The following is an 18,036-nucleotide window of genomic DNA, read 5'->3' as shown; positions in this document are numbered from 1 at the left end:
TGCCCCTTGGGACACCACCGCCGCAAGCCGTGGAGTTCGATGGCCCTGCTCCCGGAACCGGATAGGATGGGGTCTTCACCGGCTGAGACTCGTCCATGCTTGTGGTCATCGACGCCTACTAGGTGTTCGGCCGTTTATCCGGCCTGTTTGTAAGGTATGGATTCACCACTTCGAACGATCACAACGGATAGCTCAGATGAGTTTTTCTTTACAATAACATAATATGTTAATCATCGTCCGAAGAATCATCCAAAAATGAGAGTGATGTTGCGGGTTTGTGAGGCAACGCCATTGTTCAGGGGTCGATCGAGGGCCATGCACCTGCGTTGAATCGAGAACGGGGCCATGTCCTACTCTTTAACGATTATTTTCATCGCACAAATCAACCTTTGCAGGGATTGCCCTTTTGTGGTTGCCGTCTGGAATCATGTGTCTGCGTGGACACGTGAGGACTTACCGGCCTCGGTTACCTTCTGGAACCCGGCGATGTCTCGGGATGGTGGGACGAGCTGATTGCAAATTAGACGAAGCAAGACCGCAAGCGTCGCAGTGGAAGGCTTTGTAGGAACGCTTTCATCGATCCAATCTAACATGGTATCAGAGCCAAGTCTCTTCCTATCGTCTAGCAAAACCAAAACCCTAAACACCCTTCCATCGCCATGGCTACGAGCTCAAGCGTCGTCGGCCTCAACCTAGGTGCTCCACCAACAGAGAAGCTCGCAAGGGGGAACTACCTCCTGTGGAAGGCGCAGGTCATGCCGGCACTGCGAGGCGCGCAAGTGACCGGCCTCCTCGACGGCAGCGACGCCGCACCGCCAAAGACGGTAGAAGTCACCAAGGCGGATAAAACCACGGCCATCGAGCCCAACCCTCTGTACGACCCGTGGTTGTCGAAGGATCAGCGGGTTCTGAGCTACCTGTTGAACTCTCTCACCCAGGAAATCCTTGCACAAGTCATCGGTAAGGACAACACCTTTGATCTGTGGACTGCTCTTACCACAATATTCACCACGCAGTCGCAATCCCGCATAACCAATCTACGGATGGCCATCTCCAACACCAAGAAGGGCAACATGTCGAGCAACGCCTTCATCGCCAAGATGAAGAACCTCGGGGACGAGCTAGCTGCGGCTGGGCGTCCAGTAACCGATCCAGAGATGGTGGACTTGGCTGGCCTTGATTGGGACTATGATCCCATCGTGGCAGCAATCGGCGCAATCAAGAACTCCATCAGCATTGACGATCTCTTCGCGCAGATTTCTGTGTTTGATCAGCGGATGTAGATGATGGGGGACGGACCAGCAGGCTTCCGCTCCTCTGCCAACGCCGTCTACAGGGGGCGTGGGCAGTCCCGTGGCAGGGGAGGCCGTGGCCGAAGCACCAGAGGAGGACGCGGTCGAGGGAACCGCTCTTCTCCCTCTCCTGGCCACGGTGATGGTGGCGGCTATCAGCAGCAACGACTCCGTCCCCAACCACAACAGCAACAACAGCAAGAAGGAGACTATCCACAGTGCCAGATCTGCTACAAGTTTCATATTGGTGGCGCAAGAGCTTGTTGGCATCGCTATGATGATGATCATGAGGAGAAGAAGGCAGCCAACCTCGTCACCAACAACTACGTCATTGACACCAACTAGTATGCCGACTCCAGTGCTACTGAGCACATCACCGGGGAACTTGACAAGCTGACGATGCGGGAAAGGTATCATGGCGGTGATCAGATACACACGACAAGTGGAACCGGTATGGACATTACTCATGTTGGTAAATCAATTGTTAAAAACCCCGTAAAAGATTTACACCTTAATAATGTCTTACATGTTCCACATGCTTCCAAAAATCTCGTTTCTGTTCATCGTTTTGCCCTTGACAACAATGTTCTCATAATATTTTATCCCTACTCTTTTGTGATCAAGGACTTGGCAACGAGGAGAGTCATCCTTAGAGGAAAGTGTGAGGGAGGCCTATATCCACTCATATCATCTTCATCTTCATCATGGTCGAATAAACAAGCGTGGAGTGTCACCAAACCTTCCTCGGCAAAGTGGCATAGTCGTCTTGGTCATCCCTCTTCAGTCATAGTTCAGCATGTCCTTAGCAAGAATAATCTTCCCTATGAGTCTAGTGTTGAGTCAATTTGTGATGCTTGCCAGCAAGCTAAGAGTCATCAGCCACCTTATCCTATATCTACAAGTGTATCCACTGCTCCATTGCAGTTAGTTTTTTCAGATGTATGGGGACCAGCTCCCACATCAGTTGGCAGATTTTCTTATTATGTTAGTTTCATTGATGGTTATAGCAAGTTCACTTGGATCTATTTGCTAAAGAAACGATCTGATGTTTTCCAAGTTTTTCTCAATTTCCAAAACCTTGTTGAACGCCAACTAGACTCAAAGATTCTTGCTATGCAAACCGACTGGGGTGGTGAGTATGAAAAACTAAATTCCTTTTTTCAAAAGATTGGAATTTCTCACCATGTTTCTTGCCCCCATGCTCACCAACAGAATGGGTCGGCTGAACGCAAACACCGTCATGTTGTTGAGGTAGGACTAGCACTACTAGTAATGCTTCCATGCCCCTAAAATTCTAGGATGAAGCGTTTCTCACTGCCACATATCTCATAAATATTCGACCAAGCAAAGTCATCAAATTTGAGAGTCCCATCACACGCCTTTTTGGTGTCAAACCAGACTTCAAATCTCTTCGAGTATTTGGTTGTGCATGTTGGCCAAACCTAAGACCATACAACACACGCAAACTTGCGTTTCGTTCAAAAAAATGTGTGTTTTTGGGATATAGCTCTATGCACAAAGGAGTGAAGTGTCTAGATGTTCCCACAGGCAGAGTTTATATATCTCGCGATGTTGTGTTTGATAAATCAGTTTTTCCGTTTGAATCTCTTCATCCTAATGCCGGCGCTCTCCTTCGTCAAGAGATTCTTCTTCTTCCATCTACACTTCAAGATTTTGATCACGGGGGAAACAATTGCACTAACCAACATGATGATAATATTCCTACTCGAACCAGTCCTTGTCTTTCGTGTGTGCAGGTTTCTGAAGAAAATGGAGTTCAAAACGATCAAAATGATCAAAATCCCATTCAAAACGATGCTATATTTCATGTGCAAGAAGAGGACGAAGCTGGCGCGGCGAATGAGGGCGATTTGGCTGCGCCTGCCACTCCTGCGCGTCAATCCTCCTCGGATCGGGCACGGATATCCGTCCCGGATCGCGAGCCAGCCAACCTGCATGACCAGGCGCGGGCGACGCAATCCGCGGCCGCCACGTCTCCACGCGGGGAATCCCCCTCGAACGGCTCGCGCATGCAGCCAACCGCGAGGCGCGACTCGCACATGCGGCCGACAGGCTCACCTGGCGCGGGATCTGCTGCGGCAACAAACGGTGCGGCGCTGAATGAGCAAGCCACACCCGTGGCCACTGGATCCAATGTGGCATCTCTTGGTTCCTCTCCAGGATCTTCTGCGACCAGCGATGCCGTGCGCCAGCGTGTACAGCAGCCTCCACCAATCACATCAAGAGTTACAACTCGGCTACAAAAAGGTATTAAAAATCCAAAAAAAAGAACTGATGGCACTATTTCGTATGGCATGTTGTGTATTTCAGGCGAGCCAACAAAACTGGATGATGCACTTGGAGATCAGAAGTGGAAAAAGGCTATGGATGAGGAATATACAACCTTAATGAGAAACAAAACATGGCACTTGGTACCAAACCCGAAAGGTAAAAATATTATTGATTGTAAGTGGGTGTATAGGATCAAGAAAAAGGCAGATGACTCCGTTGACAAGTATAAGGCACGTCTCGTTGCTAAAGGTTTTAAGCAGCTTTATGGTATTGATTATGAGGATACATTTAGCCCTGTGGTAAAAGCTGCAACCATCAGACTTGTGCTAGCTATTGCTGTGTCTAGGGGATGGAGCCTAAGGCAGCTAGACGTATAGAACGCGTTTTTGCATGGTGTTCTGAAAAAGGAAGTCTACATGAGGCAACCACCAGGTTATGAAAACAAACAAAAACCTCATTATGTATGCAAACTTGACAAGGCTCTTTATGGTCTGAAACAAGCACCTAGAGCATGGTACTCCAGGTTAAGTATGCAGTTAAAACATCTTGGTTTTATTGCATCAAAGGCTGACACATCTCTCTTCATATACAATAAGGCAAACACTGTTATCTTTGTGCTCATATATGTTGACGATATTATAGTTGCAAGCTCTTCTCAAAATGCTATTGATGCTCTTCTGCATGATCTAAGCTCAGAATTTGCTTTAAAGGATCTTGGTGATTTGTGCTTCTTTTTAGGCATTGAAGTTAAAAAGGTTCAGGATGGTATAGTGTTGAAACAAGAAAAATATGCCATTGAACTCTTGGCTCGGATGGGAATGAAGGATTGTAAGGCCTCAGCCACACCATTGTCTTCATCAGAACAATTGTCAGCATATGAAGGAGAGCCACTTAAGGAGGAAGAAAGCACCAGATACAGAAGTGTTGTTGGAGCCTTGCAATACTTAACCTTGACACGACCTGATATTTTATTTGCTGTTAACAAAGTATGTCAATACTTACATGCTCCCACTTTTGCTCATTGGACAGCTGTCAAGAGGATCATACGGTATGTCAAGCACACTGTAGGTTTGGGACTTCATTTTAGACGGTCCAATTCTACACTTGTTAGTGCTTTCTCTGATGCAGACTGGGCAGGTTGCAGCGATGATAGAAAATCAACAGGTGGTTTTGCTATTTTCTTTGGTTCTAATCTTATTTCATGGAGTGCCAGGAAACAAGCAACAGTGTCAAGGTCAAGTACTAAAGCTGAGTACAAATCATTGGCAAATGCTACTGCTGAAATTATTTGGCTTGAATCTTTTCTTGAAGAATTGGGTGTGAGACAACATCGTATTTCATGCCTATGGTGTGACAATTTGGGTGCCACTTACTTAAGTGCTAATCCTGTCTTTCATGCCAGAACCAAGCATATTGAGATAGACTTTCACTTTGTACGAGAAATAGTTGCAGAGAAGAAGCTGGAGATCCACTTTATTCCTTCCAGAGATCAAGTGGCCGATGGGTTCACTAAAGCTCTACCATACAAGCCATTTGAAGCATTCAAGAACAATCTCAATTTAGGATAGGTAGTTCAGATTAAGGAAGGGTGTTAGACTTAGAGATATTTACGTTATGTAATCTCAACTACCATCTCTATCCTTCTCTCTCCCGTGTAACTTCCTATCTCTATCCCGCTGGATCCTTGCGATCGGTGGACTCCTTGTAAACCACGCAGAGGTTGTTTCTGCCTACAATCAATAAATACCCGCGGCTCCTCTACGGAGGAGTAGGAACGCTTCCATCGATCCAATCTAACAGGCTTATCTACGCGTTGTGGAATATTTGGAAGGAAAGAGACCGGCGCATTTTCACGGGGTCCCGCATGACGCACTATGAGGTTGCGATGCTAGCCTTCGACGACATCAAGCAATGAGAGAGGGCGTTTTGTGTCGAAGTGCCCACTGTAGGTGTGGGCTAAGACTGGGTCAGATATCTTCCTAGGGTTGGCCACGTTGCCTTCAAAACGTGTGCATCTCTGTAAATATGGGACTTTCATCTTTCTTTTATATGAAAAGACAGTGCTTCTATCGGTTCCTCGAAAAAAAAAACATTGTGAAACCTGATGTCAACAGGGCTCTCCTTCAAGATCATGTGTTCCTCTATAGATATTTGCGGGTACTCGAGTGGCTGGATTTCTTGATTTTGCTCATATTTGACGAGAACTATGGTTATGCAACAACTACAAATTCAGTTGCGCCTTTGGCAAGAATTTCTGGTCATATAGTCATAGTTGTTCATTTTTGAGTCGTTTTTGTGTTCGTGGGTTCATTTACTCTGTATCTGGTTGTACGCAACATTATACTAATCTAAGATAAACTAGATCTAACACAAACTGATTTGAGTAATAAGAAAACAGGTGTCAGCAGGTCGGATTTGCACAGCTCTCCGTGCAGCATACCAAACACGCAACTTTCTGATGAACAGAGTAGTGATTATGACAGGAACACTTGTTCTGCTGCACTTCACACGCCCGCCTAGCTGGAACGAACTTAACGTATATCAAGTGGCAATCAACCAGCTAACTGCAAGTAAGGGAAAGAGACACGTCAATATCCAAGGCCGAAAAACGAAAGCAAAAGGATCGCGTCACGCTGCTTGGCTTGACGTACGGACCTACCAAAACTGCAAGCCACTGCACGTTAGGCTTGCCCGGCGGGACATACGTGTGCTTTGTTTTGCTTAACTAGTTCAACAAAAGTTCCAAGTGCTGGCAAGCCTGTGTAAGCTTGTTATTGATGGGTTCAGACACTACGAACTGAGAAATCCCGACACCAAATCATCGCGCCGAAAGTTTCTGGCAGCTCTCTTTTTCTTTCAGAAATTACACTGAAGGACCATGCATGTTACTGCAGTACTAGGTATATGCGTACTAGGTATATGAACTTGGTAAAAATCTTGTGCAAGTGAATACAAAGTGGAGCATCACCCTTTCCCATCGTTTTCGTGAACTTTACGTCGACAGCGAATATCCAAGCAGCCTCTGAATTTTCACCGCGCGTTGGAGTGGAAAAAGACAGGCTACCAGCGCTCCGTACATGCGTGGGCTCTTGGTATATCCTGTGATCCTGGACTCTAGTGACGAGTCCCGCGTCCACGGCTTTCTACTGTGGCAGCATGCACGAAAGCACGCGGACTGTGTCGTGTTGGCGTGAACTACTGCTGCCGGTCATACACCTGTAACGCCGCGCAGTTTGGACAATGAGTGTGGTTGGCCTGCAGGCCACGGGCGCCGGTGAAAACTGACGGTGGCGCACGCACGGTGTGGATAAGGATGCCGATGCGCGCAGCCATTGGCATCCTGAGACTCCATAACGGGACACGAACCCACCATCCTTTTGGCGTATAGCATATGCACAACGACGGAGTAGTTTTGACTGGTGACTTCGATAGATTTCACAATAGTCTTGTACGTGTTCATCTATTCTTCAAATTGGCCAGTAATGGCAAGAACGAACGATCACGCGACGAGAACAACGACGGGGCTCCTCACAGCGTGGACTCCGTCGCTCCACGTGTACGAGCCTGCAAGATATTTCCTCTTCAGACGCCGACTTCTCTTCCCCGTCGCTTCGATCTTTATCGTGAAGCTCTTCTTCTCCCCGGTGCGTGCGAAGGCGAGGCTCGTCGGCGAGACCTTCACGGAGAAGCCCATGGGCTCGACCACGGCGACCCTGTAATGAGCCCCGTGCTCGCCGACGTTGGTCACCGTCCGGTGCACGGTGGTGGACCCATTGAGGCCGTGGATGGCGACGGAAGGGTAGTTGAGCTCGTACGGACGCGGCGGGCTCGCCGGGCACGGGAACGAGCGGTCCAGCTGAGCGCCGCCGCTCGCGCAGGCGTAGAGGAGGTAGTCCTGGAAGGACGCGTCGTACACCAGGCCCGGGTCCAGCGCGTGCCTGGGCCTGATGTGGCCCGAGCCGTAGTCCATGGGCCCCGCCACCGTTCCGTCCGCGTTCATTATTGGGCCGCCTTCCGCGTTGTTTGCTGTTGCTGTAAAAACGACACACGCACAACCGAAATCACCAATTAAGCAATTAAGGAGTACTCCTTGCAAAGAACACTTCACCTTCCCAGGTCACGACAAGTGGCGCACATGCAGCGCGTCACTTGTTGCAACCTGATAGTTTTCCCTTTTTTCGTAGATCCGTTTATTCAAAACGTTTTATTTCTTAAACCGTGTGTCCAAATCTCAAACCGTTTTCACCATTAGATTCCTCGCGTCGAGATCTTCAAAACTAGATCCCATATTGATAGGTTTTGATGAATTTTTTTATGAAAAAAACCGGACCAAAAAAACCGGACGAAAAAACCAAACCGGGAGCACGGTTTTTTTCCCTTTCTGAAAGAGGCACACCCGTGCCTTTCGCGAAATCACAACCATGCCTCTCGGGAAAGCAAAACCGTGACTCTCGTGGAAGGAAAAAAACAAAAAACATATTTTTTTTCCTTTTCCGAAAGAGGCACGCCCATGACTCTCGCGAAAGCACAACCGTGCCTCTACCGAAAGCAAAACCGTGACTTTCGCGAAAGAAAAAAAAGAAAACGCGTATTTTTTTTCCTTTCCGAGAGGCACGGCCGTGACTCTCACGAAAGCACAACCGTGCCTCTCGCGAAAGCAAAACCGTGACTCTCGCGAAAGAAAAAAAACAGAAAACGCGTTTTGTTTTTCCCTTTCCGAGAGGCACGGCCGTGACTCTCGCGAAAGCACAACCGTGCCTCTCGCGGAAGCAAAACCGTGACTCTCAAGAAAGAAAAAAAATAAAACGCATTTTTTTTGTTTCCAAAAGGCACGGCCGTGACTCTCGCTAAAGCACAACCGTGCCTCTCATGGAAGAAAAACCGTGACTTTTCGCAAAAGAAAAAAAAAGAAAACACGTTTTTTCGCGTAAGAATTATTTTTTTGAAAAAAAAATTTGGTCGAAAAGTTAAGGAAGACCGGGGGAAAACCAAAACGTCGAAAAACCCAAAAAAACCGTTTAAAAAGCCGAAAACGCATGCGGAAAAATAAAAAAAACAAAATCTGGAGGGAGCGTCCAGAGCGCGACACGTGGCGAATGGCTGAGAGCGCGCCAAGTGGCGCTGATCGTTGCGAGGCTCTCGAAGGAGCGCTCGTTAACTAGTTGCTCCCAAACCGAAATCACTACACAAATTGCATTCTCAATCAAAGGAAAAGAAAATCAGAACTTGGCCCAATACAAATGACGTTGCGTACCGGTTTCTCAAAAAAAAAGGCATTACCCAAGTTTCCAAAAAAAAGCAGACATTACCGGTGGTCATGATGGCTGATCGGATTGCGGCGGCGCTCCAGTCGGGGTGGGCTGACTTGAGGAGAACGGCGGTGGCGGAGACGTGCGGGCACGACATGGATGTCCCGGAGATGATGTTGTACTTCACCACGCGATTGTCGCCGTCGAGCTTTGTGGGCGACGACGCCTCGCTCCACGCCGCCAGGATGTTCAGCCCTGGCGCCGTAACGTCAGGCTGCACGCACACATTGCATGCAGATGCAGTTAGCACAGATGCTCGACAAGAGTCATCTTGAGAAGATGCAAATGCAAATGGATGCCGTTTGCGCACGGGAGTACCTTGAGAATGCTGGGCTCGAGGACGTTGGGGCCACGCGACGAGAACTGCGCCATCACCGGAGACGGCTTCACGTCCACGACTGTCCTCGAGCGGTCCAGGTAAGCGGTTGGGTTCGAGCTGGAGTTTATGTACTTGAGGATGGTGTTAACGTTGGTCATGGAGACTGCCGTTCCCGGGAGCACGTGCGCGTCGACGGGGACCTCGCTGCCGTACATCGGCGGGTTGCCGAGCACGATCGCCGCGCCGCCCGCCCGCTTCACCTCCAGGCCTTTGCCCACCCTCAGGCCGCTCCCCCTAAAGCACACCACGATTTTGCCTCGCACCTTCTTTGGCGAGAGTGAATTTGGCAGGCATTGGCTGCGCCCAAATACGAAATTTGAACCTTGTTCGATTAGCAAGTGTGACTCTTCAGTGATTGTTAGTACTAGTGCTGTATATTTTTAAAGATATTTTACTTGGTAACGTTGGCGGCAGTGCCAGGAACCACGGCGTGTGCTGCATAAACTATTGGATACGTCCTGTTCGCCGGCAGCTGATATGGTGTTACCGTTTGTCCCTGATATGAAAGAACGGTAAATCTCGCGTCAGTCCATTTTTATTTAGAAGAAAAAACAAGAATAACGTACGTTACGTGACATGCAAATTCCTTAGGCGCTTACCATGATCACCATGCCATTGCCAAGCCTGATCGGGGAGTTGAAAGAGCGGTCGATGCTGCTGGCGCCCACCGTGAGTATCCACGGCGCAAGGTTGGACACGGTGGCCGGCGCGGGGCCAGAGTTCCCACCGCTGCACACGACGACCACGCCGCGCCTGGCGGCGTGCAGCGCGCCCACGGCGATGCCGTCGTCCGGTAGCCGGGGCGGCTTCCCGGTGGCCCCGATGGAGATGCTCATCACGTCGACGCCATCGCCGACCGCGTCGTCCATGGCCGCGAGCATGTCGGCGTCGAAGCAGGTGTTCTCGATGTTGGGGTTGGGCCCCGGTATGGGCCAGCACACCTTGTAGATGGCGAGGCGGGCGAGCGGCGCGCCGCCCGAGGCCGTGCCGGCCGCGAACCCGCCGAGCGCGGCCACGCCCGGCACGGTGCGGCCCGCGACGGTGGACGCGGTGTGGGTGCCGTGGCCGTCGTGGTCGCGCGGCGAGCGGTACGCGTTGGTGGTGTTCAGCCTGCCGTGGTGGGCCTCGTACGCCTTGAGGTAGCACCGCGCGCCGATGACCTTCCTGTGTACGTAACGTACGTATGATTATCACTGTATCTCAAAAAAAGGTGTACGTACGTATCGACAAGCACAGTGTCAGTGACGCAAATCGGGGTTAACAATCATCTGATTTGGCCTATGCTTACAGCATGTGATTAAACAAGTTTGCACGATATCACGACGATTTTTCTGCAACTCTCGAGGGAGTAACATCTGACACTGTCAGGCTGACAGGGATCTCGTTTTACACGGACTGCGAGGAAGGCGTCACGGGGTTCTACCTAATCTGCCGCCGCAGTTGCATCAGATAGAAAACTACTCTACGGCGGACTGTTTGTACGTCTGCTAAGCCATGCAGGCAGAGATTATAAAACAAGCTGTGCACTGCACTGAGTCGAGAAGGCGCCAAGCTGGAGTCTTGCCCCCGAGCTGGCCCACCATCTCGGGTTTTTGTTCGGACGTGCACGGTCTGGTCCCGGTTGAAGCGTGCAGGCACCCACGCCGGAGATTCTAGTTTGGATACATCGACATCGTAGACCGGCTATGTGTGTGTGTGTGTGGTGGCGGTGGTTCTCCTTTGGTCGTCAGTCGTCACTGTCTTGTCATCTCAATCATAGGTTGATGCACTGCATGTATGTCTGCCTTTTGTTTAACTTGTATCTACATACTTGTATCTCAAGTTGCATGGAGTAGTTTGGTATTGTCATGATTTTTAGTCTGACGAAGTGATCGATCGATAAGGTCGCATGATGGAAGATGGCAAGACGCCATGGGATATGACCCCTATTTTCAGCAACAACACACAGAAAATACTAGCCTGAATAGACCGACTAACCAATATGTTCCAGCAAGGCGTCCATGGAATCCCACGGAAAAGCAGGGCCACGAATGCATGATGCGGTGCGCACAAGTACATAATTACATATGAATGCGTATCATCTAGTATTAACTAGTACTAAGAGCTGATTATACCCGAATAAGCCCACAAGCAGCCGATTTAATTACCTATTGCAGGCGGAGGAATTGAAGGAATCTCCTCCTTGGCACACTCCCTTCCACCGCGCGGGCACTGGTCCTAGCCCCTCGTCGCTGAAGCTCCTCGACTCCGGCCAGATCCCTGCAGTTTCAAACAGCCGCTTCTTGTCAAACGAAACGTCGACACGTGAAGTCTTTAGTTGATTGGCCGGAAGCACGCAAGTCAGTAGAGAGCCTTCTCACCGGAGTCCAGCATGCCTACGATGACATTCTCGCCGGCGTGAGCGCCGGACGGCTGCCAGCCCTTGCTGAGCCCTTCCTCCAAGCCCACAAACTCCCAAGACCTCGTGGTGTGGGGGGACCACCTCCCGTCGCTCCGAAAGGTAGACACTACCTCAGTCTTCTCTGCAGGTCATGCCACATGCATCAGCCAAACGCGCACAAAGACATATAGGCAACAGTGGTGGACAAATAACAGTATTATCTTGAGAAAATCCCTAGTGTCACTGTGAGTGCACATGTATTACCTGAAAGCTTTGTGGCTTCTTCCTCGGAGAGAAGAGCCGCGAAGCCATTCAGGGTGTGCTTGTAGCTGTACAGCAGCGACGCCCGTGCCTCCTCCTCGCTGGTGAACCACAGAGAGAGCGTCTGAATGATTAGCTGCGACTTGCTAGTATCCATTATCAGCAGGCAGCACACAGCAAATGTCGAGGACGATAGATGTATATATGAGCAGTGCACGGCGGCGCCATGTATCATATGCATATCGATTAATGGACGTGTACGTACGTACCTGCCCTTGACGGAGAGGAGGAGGGCATGGTGGTCATCAAGGATCGCCCCCTTCGACTTCGCTCCGGCGTGCTCGCCCAGATACACTATATAGACCTGTATATCCAATTATCCACAACGGCGACATGAAAGTTCATGGAAAATTAAGCATATGAGGGAGCTAACAAAACAACTGCATCAAGCATCATGAAGGGTAGGACTGCCGGCCATGAAATAATCAAAGTCAAACTAGACCCTTGAGAAATCTGTTGATTAACATCGAAAAATAGAATGATCGATCGAGATGATGACCTGGCCTTGCTTGGTAGAGGCAGAGGCAGTGAAGAAGGAGAAGAGACAGAGGAAGAGGAAGAAGAGAAGTCCGGACATGGCTCCTCCTGCCGTCTTCATCGGAGCGCGGTACCTCCCTCTATGCCTCGACGGCTTGGAGGCTGTTTATATATACACTATACAGATTCTGTGGCGAGGCGATGGATAGGGCGAAAGGGACACGGCGGAATAGTTTGACTGTCTCTAGCCCTCTGAGACGATACCATCTTTTGCTTCTTGTATTTTATTCTTTGTAATTTCCTGCTTTCTTCCCAGTATTCTTTTTTCCCTTTTGGCGAAAGAATCTTCCCGGTATTCGTCCTAGTGTCTAGCTTCAGCTTGAAGCTGTGATGAGCTAATTAACTTGGATATTGTGGTCTGGATTGGATACATAAACTCTGCAACCTTGGCATTTTCACCACCAACAAAAATAGCTAGTCTGGCGCTGATATCGCATCCACCAGTATCTTATTTTCAGACAAGAATAGTGTCTTTCACCTCATGTCATGAAAAAATGCACTTTTTTCGTGAATACGCAACGGTTGTGTATCTTTTCATTAATAGAAGGAGAGTAACAACATGGGATTACAAGCGCTCATGAGACCATGTACACAAAGAGGCATGGTAGCTAGGGGTTGCTCATCCCCGATCGGATAGAGGCCAACTATCGTGGATGATGTTTTTTATCCCGGTTGAGCCGGCCTTTGCTCAAAGACAAGCCTCGTCTTTGATGGTGGTGGAGAGACAGGTAACCGATGGCCGCTCGTCGTTGAAGATGCAGTTGTTCCAGTGCTTCCAAAGCCACCAAGCAGTGAGGATGATGAGGGACGCCAGACCCCTGCGAGCAGAAGCGGGTGTGTGGGCGCAAGATGTAGCCCACCACGTCTGGAAAGCTGTGTCGTCATGCGGTAGATCAGAAGATGATCTAGCCCAACCAAGAATGTCGTGCCAAACCTGCTGACAGAATGAGCAGCTCGCCAGCAGATGTTGCATGGTTTCCTCCTCTTGGTCGCAGAAGGCACAAGTGGACTCGTGGGGTAGACCGTGACAAGCAAGACGATTGGCCATCCAACAACGGTCCTGCATTGCCAGCCATATGAAGAACTTGATGCACAACAGCACCCACGGTTTCCAAGTCAGCTTCCAGTGGGGGTCTTCGCAAGCACCAAGGAAGAGTGCCTCGTAGCATGAGCTAGCCGAGTAGGATGCCGATGAAGTCCGGGAAAATGCACTTATTAAGTTATTACTAACATATGCCCCGCGTGTGTTGAACCGAGCATTTAAGCAAAAGGTGTTTCAAAAATACCAGAGAAAAGAAAATCAACTACATCATTCGTGTGATGGAGAAATAGTGATAGTAAATGTATAAATTATCTAAACAATATGAGTGCAGTGTCAATTTAGTGTGAACACTTGGGTTACTCCGATTTAAGTTAAAATGCTTCATTGTTCATATCAAACTTTTGATCTTGCAAAAGTTGCTATAATTTAATATGATAAAATGATCACTTGAATAAAGGCAAATGACATATTAAGATTATGAATAAAGATATTTTGGTGATGACTATGTATTTTTTTAATCACAAGAACCATTTTTAAACCATTTTCGCTTCCTCCTGTTCTGTATAAAGGTTAAAGGGGAAAAACTGCCAAATGATAAATAAGCTGACCTAGCCATGCGAACGTCAATATAATGGTGTCTGCAAATCTGAAGTATAATCAACAGTTTGCAAATTTGAACATTATCTCGCGTCTTATATCTCTAGTTTAGTCCAAATATTGCAGAAGATAAGAGAGACGTTAGCTGAGTTTGGGTCTTTGGCAAAAATAAATTATTGATGGAAATATGCCCTAGAGGCAGTAATAAAATGGTTATTATTATATTTCCTTAATCATGATAAAGGTTTAATACTCATGCTAGAACTGTACTGACCGGAAACTTAAATACATGTGTGGATACATAAACAAATACCGTGTCCCTAGTGAGCCTCTACTAGACTAGCTTGTTGATCAAAGATGATTAAGGTTTCCTAACCATAGACATGAGTTGTCATTTGATAACGAGATCACATCATTAGGAGAATGATGTGATAGATGAGACCCATCCGTTAGCTTAGCGTATGATCATTTAGTTTATTGCTACTGCTTTCTTAATGTCAAATACATATTCCTTCGACCATGAGATCATGCAACTCCCGGATACCGGAGGTTGTGTGCTATCAAACATCACAACGTAACTAGGTGATCACAAAGATGCTCTATAGGTATCTCCGAAGGTGCCTGTTGAGTTGGCGTGAATCGAGAATGGGATTTGTTACTCCGTGTATCGGAGAGGTATCTCCGGGCCCTCTCGGTAATACACATCACAAGAAGCTTGCTAGCAAAGTGACTAAGGAGTTAGTTGCAAGATGATATACTACGGAACAAGTAAAGAGACTTGCCGATAACGAGATTGAACTAGGTATAGAGATACCGAAGAACGAATCTCGGGCAAGTAACATACCGACATACAAAGAGAATTACGTATGTTGTCATCAAGGTTCAACCGATAAAAGATCTTCGTGGAATATGTAGGAATCAATATGGGCATCCAGGTCCTGCTATTGGTTATTGACCGGAGAGGTGTCTCGGTCATGACTACATAATTCCCGAACCCGCAGGGTCGCACGCTTAACGTTTGTTGACGCTAGAGTAGTATTGGGATATTTGATGAGTGGTATCTAAATGTTGTTTGGAGTCCCGTATGAGATCCCGAACATCACGAGGAGTCTCGGAATGGTCGAGAGGTAAAGATTTATATATGGGAAGTCATATTTTGGGTTCCGAAAAAGGTGCAGTTTTTTCGGTATTGTACCGGGAAGCTTCCAGAAGGTTCCGCAGGATTCCAGAGGGGTCCGGAAGTCCACAAGTGGGTTCGCCATGACCCAAGGGCTAGCATGTGCTGCGGGGAGGTGCCCTGTCCTTATTGGGCTAGGCGCACCAAGTCTACGCATAAGAGAGTCCTACCTGGACACGGGGGAAGGTCTTCTGCCTTGTATCTTCACGACCCATCAGTCCGGCCCATATCATACAGCCCAGACACCCGAGGACCCCCTAATCCAGGACTCCCTCAGTAGCCCCTGAACCAGTCTTCAATGACGATATGTTCGGCACGCGGGTTGTGTTCGGCATTGCAAGGCAGGTTCCTCCTCCTGAATACTTCAAAGCAATCTTCTGAACGGAAGAACCGTATCCGGCTCTGTATAATAGTCACAACCCTCAGCCACGAAGGCAAAATACTTAATCAAAATAATGTCTGTCAACTGACAACTTTTCGGCGAAACGTCATGTCGGGCCTCTTTAACATTTCGAACCATTTATTCGCCTCCCACTTCGCGTTTCGAGGCACAACCTCTATTGACACGTCTTGTCAAAACAGAGATCGTGTCCGCTTATCGCGGGATCCTCATCAATACGGTTTTGGGTAATCCAACCGTGCCATTCGCACGACCCCTCAGGAACAGGCGAGTTTTAAGGCTTGAGGGGGGGGGGGGGGGGCGTCTAATATTCACTGCCTATATAAGAGGATAAAGATTCCTCTTTTTTCCCACGCCTTGCTTTCCCATCTTCGAGATCCAGCGCCCAAACTTCAATCTTTCCCACCGCCGCCAACCTCTCCAGCCATGTCCGGATCTAGTTTGAAGGGCAAGTGGGAGGCCTCCTTCGTCACGGAGAAGGACGTCAAGGAGCTTCGGGAGGCGGGATATTTGTCTGCAGACATCGCACACAGGCTCCCTGCCAAGGAGCAAGTCATCCCCACCCTGGAGCCCGGCGAAAGGGTTGTATTCATCCCTCACTTCCTCCGCGGGCTAGGATTTCCCCTCCACCCCTTCGTCCGCGGCCTCATGTTCTACTATGGGCTAGATTTCCATGATCTAGCCCCAAATTCTTTCCTCCACATATCGGAGTTTATCGTCGTGTGCGAGGCGCTGCTCCGCATCCCCCCACACTTCGGCCTATGGCTAAAAGTCTTTAATGTGAAGCCGGAGGTGGTCGACGGGCATCATGCGGACTGCGGCGGTGCCATGGTGAGCAAGCTCCCCAACACTGTTTGGCCTAAAGGGGCCTTCGTGGAGGCCGTCAAGGTGTGGCAACAGGAGTGGTTCTACATCACCGAACTCCGCGACGCCAAGTGGGCGGCCACTCCTGGGTTCAGATCCGGACCCCCTATGCGGCTCGCGTCATGGACCAACAAGGGTCTGGACTGGGGATCCACAGCGGAAGTGTTGATGCTACAAAAGCGCATCTCAAACATGATAGGCAAGAACGTCAGTCTCACCAACGTGATTTAGGTGATGCTCTTCCGCCGGATTCTTCCGTGTCAACTCCGGCCCTCCCACATGTGGGAGTTCAATCCGGAAGATCCTCGGACCCTGAAGCACTTCTTCGGCACAACGCACGAAGATATCTGGAAGCTGCTCTTCAAGGCCCAGAAAGCGTGGCCGAAGAAGACCGAAGACATCGGTCTTGACAGCGAGAATCCGGCCACACCGGTAAGTGTGTTATTCTCGAATATATATTTGATCAATGAGTTCTTAGGCATAATGAGTTTTCCATCCCTTGTACAGGGCTGGATAGAAAAGGCGGAGCGGATCAAGTGTCCGGCCCCGCTGCCTGAAGACCCGGCCGAACCCGAGCTGACAAAGATGCCGGTCCCGGTGCCCTACTAGGCACCGGAGAAGAAGGCCAAGAAGAAGAAGGGCAAGGAGGCCAAGGGCCACCTCCGCCGCAAGGGTCCTTCAGATGCAGTGTCCGGAGAGACCGAAATCCCTTCCTTCCACGAGGGAGATGAAGACGAGGAGGAGGAGGCGGAAAGCGACTCCCCTCTTAAGGGGAGGAAGAAGAAGAGGGCAGCCTCCATAGACCCGGAGGATGAGGCGCCCAAGAGGGGGAAGATTGCCGTCTCGGATGGTTCGGATTCAGAAGCCGAACCCATCCCCAAGAGGCTTCCCAGGGTGAAGCCCCTGGCCGAATCGTAAGCATCAAAGGATTTATTACATGTATTCGGTCCTCTATGTTTTTAATATAACATATTATATTATGTGTATTTCAGCCCCGCTCGCGACCTCCCCAACCCTTCACTATCTGAGGGGAGCTCTTTGCCGCCCGAGATGGCAGAGAGCGAGACGCCTCCGCGAACCTCTCCGCCAATCATTGCGGATGACACCGAGGTGTTGTCCCGAAGGACCTCTCCAGGCCGGGGAGGGGTGGGCGAGGCTACCAAAACGACGCCCGAGGGCAATACCTCGGCTGCCAAAGACATGGGGGATGCGATCCCCATGGCGAACGACGGCGGGGGCCCTGACCAGTCCGGCCCCCAGCTGGACATCATTCCGGAGACCCACGCGGCTCCGGAATCGGGCGAGCAACCCCCTTTGAAGGAGGGGGGAGCATCAGCTCCGACGGCGACCTCCACTAATCCGGAGGTGCCAAGTGCTCTGGTGGAAGCACTACGACATGCTTCCATCATGGAGGAGTGATACGTCTCCAACGTATCTATAATTTAT

The 18,036-nt window shown here is 49.4% G+C and overlaps 2 protein-coding genes across 2 annotated transcripts; one reads left to right on the top strand and one right to left on the bottom strand.

Annotated features, from left to right (window-relative positions):
- The first annotated feature begins 659 nt into the window (after positions 1-659).
- LOC141042978 (uncharacterized) lies at positions 660-1,283 on the top strand. The gene has a single exon (XM_073511893.1). The coding sequence runs from the start codon at positions 660-662 to the stop codon at positions 1,281-1,283; it is 624 nt and encodes a 207-aa protein (XP_073367994.1).
- A 5,657-nt stretch (positions 1,284-6,940) lies between these two features.
- On the bottom strand, positions 6,941-12,625 carry LOC109761507 (subtilisin-like protease SBT5.6). The gene is made up of 10 exons (XM_020320327.4): positions 12,473-12,625; positions 12,183-12,277; positions 11,917-12,014; positions 11,633-11,794; positions 11,420-11,531; positions 9,872-10,436; positions 9,668-9,768; positions 9,212-9,569; positions 8,894-9,107; positions 6,941-7,616 (listed from the first exon to the last, which is right to left on the bottom strand). The coding sequence occupies exons 1-10, from the start codon at positions 12,569-12,571 to the stop codon at positions 7,084-7,086; spliced, it is 2,337 nt and encodes a 778-aa protein (XP_020175916.1). The 5' UTR covers positions 12,572-12,625; the 3' UTR covers positions 6,941-7,083.
- Between the last annotated feature and the right edge of the window lie 5,411 nt (positions 12,626-18,036).

Source organism: Aegilops tauschii, chromosome 3 (genome assembly GCF_002575655.3).
Source record: "Aegilops tauschii subsp. strangulata cultivar AL8/78 chromosome 3, Aet v6.0, whole genome shotgun sequence".
In the NCBI taxonomy this organism is placed as follows: Eukaryota; Viridiplantae; Streptophyta; class Magnoliopsida; order Poales; family Poaceae; genus Aegilops; species Aegilops tauschii.
Note: the sequence above shows the minus strand (reverse complement) of the source record. Positions and strands in the feature narration are given on the sequence as shown.

What these genes read in the sequence shown, in the direction of transcription:
- LOC109761507 (XM_020320327.4), bottom strand. Translation starts at nt 12,571, where the DNA reads ATGAAGACGGCAGGAGGAGCCATGTCCGGACTTCTCTTCTTCCTCTTC. An exon ending in CCTCTACCAAGCAAGGCCAG is followed by an intron (nt 12,278 to 12,472) that starts GTCATCATCTCG and finishes TTGGATATACAG; the next exon opens with GTCTATATAGTGTATCTGGG. An exon ending in ACTGCCGCCAACGTTACCAA is followed by an intron (nt 9,570 to 9,667) that starts GTAAAATATCTT and finishes ATTTGGGCGCAG; the next exon opens with CCAATGCCTGCCAAATTCAC.
- LOC141042978 (XM_073511893.1), top strand. Translation starts at nt 660, where the DNA reads ATGGCTACGAGCTCAAGCGTCGTCGGCCTCAACCTAGGTGCTCCACCA.